The sequence below is a fragment of the Salmo salar genome, chromosome ssa04, assembly GCF_905237065.1.
Source record: "Salmo salar chromosome ssa04, Ssal_v3.1, whole genome shotgun sequence".
Lineage (NCBI taxonomy): Eukaryota > Metazoa > Chordata > Actinopteri > Salmoniformes > Salmonidae > Salmo > Salmo salar.
In genome coordinates this window covers 3014024-3021604 of record NC_059445.1, presented here as the reverse complement: position 1 = coordinate 3021604, position 7581 = coordinate 3014024, and the positions used below count along the sequence as shown (strand labels likewise).

The window sequence follows — 7581 nt, the reverse complement described above, 5'->3', positions numbered from 1 at the left end:
GACAACTACTAACATACTGACTACACCAAGCTCTATACTCTACCAACTGATCCATACAGGATAACTACTAACATACTGACTACACCAAGCTCTATACTCTACCAACTGATCCATACAGGATAACTACTAACATACTGACTACACCAAGCTCTATACTCTACCAACTGATCCATACAGGATAACTACTAACATACTGACTACACCAAGCTCTATACTCTACCAACTGATCCATACAGGATAACTACTAACATACTGACTACACCAAGCTCTACCAACTGATCCATACAGGATAACTACTAACATACTGACTACACCAAGCTCTATACTCTACCAACTGATCCATACAGGATAACTACTAACATACTGACTACACCAAGCTCTATACTCTACCAACTGATCCATACAGGATAACTACTAACATACTGACTACACCAAGCTCTATACTCTACCAACTGATCCATACAGGATAACTACTAACATACTGACTACACCAAGCTCTATACTCTACCAACTGATCCATACAGGATAACTACTAACATACTGACTACACCAAGCTCTATACTCTACCAACTGATCCATACAGGATAACTACTAACATACTGACTACACCAAGCTCAACATGTGGGAGATGGTGCACGGGTGTGGCCGGTGTAGTCAGGGGGGTTTTGATCAGAACAACAACATGTTTTATTGTTTTCATTCTGGCCGTTATCCTCCAGGTGTTAGCTAAGACTCTCTGTCTCTCTCCCTCTCCTTTTCTCCCTCTCTCTGTCTCCCTTTCTCCCTCTCTCTGTCTCCCTTTCTCCCTCTCTCTGTCTCCCTTTCTCCCTCTCTCTGTCTCCTTTTCTCCCTCTCTCTGTCTCCTTTTCTCCCTCTCTCTGTCTCCCTTTCTCCCTCTCTCTGTCTCCCTTTCTCCCTCTCTCTGTCTCCTTTTCTCCCTCTGTCTCTCTGTCTCCTTTTCTCCCTCTCTCTCCGACTCCTTTTCTCCCTCTCTCTCTCCTTTTCTCCCTCTGTCTCCTTTTCTCCCTCTGTCTCCTTTTCTCCCTGTCTCCTTTTCTCTCCCTCCCTGTCTCCTTTTCTCTCCCCCTCCCTGTCTCCTTTTCTCTCCCTCCTTCTTCTACTCTTTCTCCCTCCTCTCTCTATCCTTCCTCTCTCCATTATCTCTCATCTCTTTCTCTTCCTACTGAACAGAATAAAATCAACTTTGCTCAGGCACGGACCTAAATGAATCCAAATGGCTGTATCTGCAGAAAGTTCAGGTTGATAATGGCTGTCCCTGCCCTTGACCCTACTCCTGTCTGGTAACAACTTGTTACATTTAATTGACAGGAACATTGGATCTCTTCATTCTGTCTGAGTGATTTTTAAAGGGGGAATCTGGGATTCAAAATATCCCACATTGGCAATAAAGTGGTCAGAATATATATTTATCATTCATTTAAATGTTCATTTAAATGTTCAATCCCAGATTGCCCCTTTAAGGGGTTGTTTGTATGCAGACAGTGGCTCTGTGAGGTATCCCTGACAGTAATTTAATGGAATGTTTTAAAAAACAGCCTTCTGTGACAACATCACAACACTGTGCTACGCTAGTTAAACAACATAACACTACGCTAGTTAAACATCATAACACTGTGCTACGCTAGTTAAACATCATAACACTACGCTAGTTAAACATCACAACACTGTGCTACGCTAGTTAAACATCATAACACTACGCTAGTTAAACATCATAACACTGTGCTAAGCTAGTTAAACATCATAACACTAACCTAGTTAAACATCACAACACTGTGCTACGTTAGTTAAACATCATAACACTGTGCTACGCTAGTTAAACATCATAACACTGTGCTAGTTAAACATCACAACACTGTGCTACGCTAGTTAAACATCATAACACTACGCTAGTTAAACATCATAACACTGTGCTACGCTAGTTAAACATCATAACACTAACCTAGTTAAACATCATAACACTACGTTAGTTAAACATCATAACACTGTGCTACGCTAGTTAAACATCATAACACTGTGCTACGCTAGTTAAACATCATAACACTACGCTAGTTAAACATCACAACACTGTGCTACGCTAGTTAAACATCATAACACTCACGCTAGTTAAACATCATAACGCTATGCTACGCTAGTTAAACATCATTACACTGTGCTACGCTAATTAAACATCATAACACTTGCTACGCTAGTTAAACATCATAACGCCACGCTAGTTAAACAACATAACACTGTGCTGCGCTAGTTAAACAACATAACACTGTGCTACGCTAATTAAACATCATAACATTGTGCTACGCTAGTTAAACATCATAACGCCACGCTAGTTAAACATCATAACGCTGTGCTACGCTAGTTAAACATCATTACACTGTGCTACGCTAGTTAAACATCATTACACCGTTGCTACGCTAGTTAAACATCATAACGCTACGCTAGTTAAACATCATTACACTGTGCTACGCTAGTTAAACATCATTACACTGTGCTACGCTAGTTAAACAACATAACACTGTGCTACGCTAGTTAAACATCATAACACTGTGCTACGCTAGTTAAACATCATAACACTACGCTAGTTAAACATCACAACACTGTGCTACGCTAGTTAAACATCATAACACTACGCTAGTTAAACATCATAACGCTTGTGCTACGCTAGTTAAACATCATTACACTGTGCTACGCTAGTTAAACATCATAACACTGTGCTACGCTAGTTAAACATCATAACACTGTAGCTACGCTAGTTAAACATCATAACACTACGCTAGTTAAACATCACAACACTGTGCTACGCTAGTTAAACATCATAACACTACGCTAGTTAAACATCATAACGCTGTGCTACGCTAGTTAAACATCATTACACTGTGCTACGCTAATTAAACATCATAACACTGTGCTACGCTAGTTAAACATCATAACGCTACGCTAGTTAAACAACATAACACTGTGCTACGCTAGTTAAACATCATAACACTGTGCTACGCTAGTTAAACATCATAACACTGTGCTACGCTAGTTAAACATCACAACACTATGCTACGCTAATTAAACAACATAACACTGTGCTACGCTAGTTAAACATCATAACACTACGCTAGTTAAACATCACAACACTGTGCTACGCTAGTTAAACATCATAACACTACGCTAGTTAAACATCACAACACTGTGCTACGCTAGTTAAACATCATAACACTACGCTAGTTAAACATCATAACGCTGTGCTACGCTAGTTAAACATCATAACGCTGTGCTACGCTAGTTAAACATCATAACACTGTGCTACGCTAGTTAAAAATCATTACACTGTACTACGCTAGTTAAACATCATAACGCTACGCTAGTTAAACAACATAACACTGTGCTACGCTAGTTAAACATCATAACACTACGCTAGTTAAACATCACAACACTGTGCTACGCTAGTTAAACATCATAACACTGTGCTACGCTAGTTAAACATCATAACACTACCCTAGTTAAACATCATAACACTGTGCTAAGCTAGTTAAACATCATAACACTATGCTACGCTAGTTAAACATCATAACACTACGCTAGTTAAGCATCATAGCACTGTGCTACGCTAGTTAATTAAACAACATAACACTGTGCTACGCTAGTTAAACATCATAACACTACGCTAGTTAAACATCATAACACTGTGCTACTCTAATTAAACATCATAACACTGTGCTACGCTAATTAAACAACATAACACTGTGCTACGCTAGTTAAACAACATAACACTACGCTAGTTAAACAACATAACACTGTGCTACGCTAATTAAACATCATAACACTGTGCTACGCTAATTAAACATCATAACACTGTGCTACGCTAATTAAACAACATAACACTGTGCTACGCTAGTTAAACAACATAACACTACGCTAGTTAAACATCATAACACTGTGCTACGCTAGTTAAACAAGCCTTAAACTCTGCTGAGCAACAGCCTGTTTAACTCCAGTTTATCAGGTCTCATCGTGATCATATTACTTGGGAGTAACAGGTGTATGTATGTGGACTGCCAACAATGTATTAGTGTTATTTGAGTGCTGGGGCTGGTACTGTGGTAGTGTACAGGCACTGGAATGAGCCAAATAAGCAGACGGCTAGGTGTGGGATTGTGATGACAGGGATAGCAGGCGTTTGCATGGACTGGCTGTATGGGGAAACAGTGATTGTGATAACCAATAAGATGGACCCACACAGAAGGGCGGCAGGTAGCCTAGTGGTTAGAGCGTTGGGCTAGTAACCCGAAAGGTTGCTCGATCAAATCCCCAAGCTGACAAGGTAAAACATATCTGTCGTTCTGCCCCTGAACAAGGCAGTTAACCCACTATTCCTAGGCCATCATTGAAAATAAGAATTTGTTCTTAACTGACTTGCCTCGTTAAATAAAGGTTAAAATTATATAAAAACACAGAATAAATTAACAGTCAGACATTGAGCCAAATGAAGCCTAGGAATCTATTAGTACTGTGATAACTATTAGTTGTCCAGAGTTGTATTACCTGTGTTCCTCCACACACTGGACAGCCAGGTAACAGCAGAGGTCTGGGTGTGAGCCTAGCAGACATGATGCTGCACCGATCACCACTGTCCACAGGGGGCGCTCTCTCACTGCTCCAGGATAGGGGCCGTTCTACAGGGGCCTGCCTAGGGGTGCCTACCCGCTGGAGAGAGGCCTCAGTGGGGGTGGAGGGAAGGTAAGGATATCCATTCCCCTGGATCTGTCCTTGACCTCCATCCCCACCGAGCCACCTGTCCCTGCCCAGTTCGGGTGCTCCTCTCTGGGGTGGAGGATCCCTGAAGGCCAGGGTGTGCAGGAGGTTCCTGGGGCTGTCGTACTGTAGTCTGAGAAGGCTGGGTGCCTGGTACTCCTCACTCTGCCACCGAGGGGCGCCAGAGCTATAACCACTAGTCCTGGAGGAGGAGGAGGAGCAAGACGGGGGGCAGGAGCAGGGAGTAGGGGGGGAGAGAGGGCCGGGCTCAGGGGTCCTTAAGGACTGAGGAGGAGGTGGAGGATGTAGAGAGGGAGGAGGGGGAGGAAGAGAGGGAGGAGGTAGAGAGAGAAGAGGGGGAGGTAGATTAAGGACAGACCCAAACTCCTCCCCTCCTCCTTGACTGGCTGTGTCCAGGCTGCCCGTACAGGAAGAGAAGCTCCCAGAGTAAGACGATTGGCTGCTGGCCATGGCGATGCCTATCCCGCTGTCCAATGAGCTTTGGCGCCCGCTGTCGTGGAGACTACGAGAGTGGGAAGGCGGTTTGAAAGGGGGGCGGTTCATGACAGCATTATAGAGATCCTCGTCCAGATTGGTCGAGGACCTCGCAGTGGGAGGGCCCGACAGGGTCTCGGTTGAGGAAGTGGGGCGTTTTGGCTCTGGCCATAAAGGGAAGTGGCTTCCGTAGCTGGCGTCTGATTGGCTGGAGGAGGAGGAAGAGATACTGCTGCGGTCGTCCCCGGCAACAGAGGTGCTGTAACTGGAGGTGGAGGCTGGGGAAGATATTATTGATTAGCTGACTGATTGATTGATCAAAGGTCAATTGAGTAAAGGTCAAATGATTTAAGATTTAAGTGAATTGATTGATTGATTAATAAAACGGTGAACTACTAACTACGCGGTTTATTGATGGTTCAAATACAGTCAGGCGATGAACTGAAAACTGGGATTATTGATTGGTGGATTGAGGTATTGATTGATTACCTGTACTGCTCTGTCTACTGCTGTGAGACAGCATACTGAGTCTTCTCTCTAGATCCGATGTTTCATGGTTGATCCTCTCCTCTGAGGAGGACCGGCTAGCACTGGGATCTATACACACACACACAACACACACACACACACACACACACACACACACACACACACACACACACACACACACAAACACACGCAACACACACACAGACACACACACACACACACACACACACACACACACACACACACACACACACACACACACACACACACACACACACACACACACACACACACACACACACACACACACACACACACACACACACACACACACACACACACACACACAGGGAACAGAGTAATATATCCACAGCTTTATCTACTGTCTGTATAACGAACACAGGTACTACTGAAAGAAAGGGTCAGACAGGTCTCTCAACTCTCTCTTTAAAAGGTAGGTAGCATAAACATAACCACATGTAAATGTACATGCATTAGTATACACATCAAAAGGCTCAAAGCAAAGTTACCCCTCACCTTTCTATGCTGGGAGTTATTACATAAAACCCATCAGAATTACGGAAAACTGCCAAAGTCATGTCGGAAAAAGTTTTTCCCGGAGTGTGATGTAATATGGAGGACCGGCAAGCCAGCCTATTTTTATTATAATGTAAACTCCATCAGAAATAACTTCAAATGTATAACTTCCAATGAAACCAAATCGTTGCACTCATGACTACGGATTGAAATTACATTTTCTAATTTACAAGCAAATACGTTTTGAATTTATTGTTACAAATCAACTTGCAAGGTTGCTAGCCCTACCAGCCTGCTAACGTTACATTAGCACTGAATGAGTCAGACAGTTGCTATTAACTCCTAGCTTACAGATACATTAAAGTAAACCAAAGTTTAGGAAATACATAATGCCATCTAACCAGTTATCAAAGAATGTTAGCTATATGCAGTTATCTTAGTCTGCAAGCTAACCAGACAGCTAATAGCTATTTAGCCAACTAGCTATTAGCCTAGCCAGCCCAGCTAACTACCACGGTTATGGTTGACAAGCTAGAGCCCAGCTACTGGAGACCAGCTAGAACACAACAACTAAAACATAACCGCAGATCAAAAGCAAAGAGAGAGCAGAGACTGATAGTTGGGGCCCATCGGATAGTTAAACGTTTAAAAGAGTACAGGCAGAGTTAGCTACCAAAGTGAGGGGGAGGCAGGCTGAGTTAACTACCAAAGTGAGGGGGAGGCAGGCTGAGTTAGCTACCAAAGTGAGGGGGAGGCAGGCTGAGTTAGCTACCAAAGTGAGGGGGAGGCAGGCTGAGTTAGCTACCAAAGTGAGGGGAGGCAGGCTGAGTTAGCTACCAAAGTGAGGGGGAGGCAGGCTGAGTTAGCTACCAAAGTGAGGGGGGAGGCAGGCTGAGTTAACTACCAAAGTGAGGGGGAGGCAGGCTGAGTTAGCTACCAAAGTGAGGGGGAGGCAGGCTAGTTAGCTACCCAAAGTGATGGGAGGCAGGCTGAGTTAACTACCAAAGTGAGTGGGAGGCAGGCTGAGTTAGCTACCAAAGTGAGGGGGAGGCAGGCTGAGTTAGCTACCAAAGTGAGTGGGAGGCAGGCTGAGTTAACTACCAAAGTGAGTGGGGAGGCAGGCTGAGTTAGCTACCAAAGTGAGGGGGAGGCAGGCTGAGTTAGCTACCAAAGTGAGGGGGAGGCAGGCTGAGTTAACTACCAAAGTGAGTGGGGAGGCAGGCTGAGTTAGCTACCAAAGTGAGGGGGAGGCAGGCTGAGTTAGCTACCAAAGTGAGGGGGAGGCAGGCTGAGTTAGCTACC

The 7581-nt window shown here is 44.0% G+C and overlaps 1 protein-coding gene across 1 annotated transcript in view; it reads right to left on the bottom strand.

Annotated features, from left to right (window-relative positions):
* Positions 1–4458: 4458 nt before the first annotated feature.
* Positions 4459–7581, bottom strand: part of LOC123742381 (protein Dok-7) — a 33639-nt gene continuing 30516 nt past the window's right edge. The window contains exons 6-7 of the mRNA XM_045716305.1: positions 5743–5850; positions 4459–5531 (exon numbers count right to left, since the gene is read on the bottom strand). Coding sequence (XP_045572261.1) covers positions 4474–5531; positions 5743–5850 — 1166 coding nt within the window. The 3' untranslated portion in view covers positions 4459–4473. The remainder of the gene's footprint in view (positions 5532–5742; positions 5851–7581) is intronic.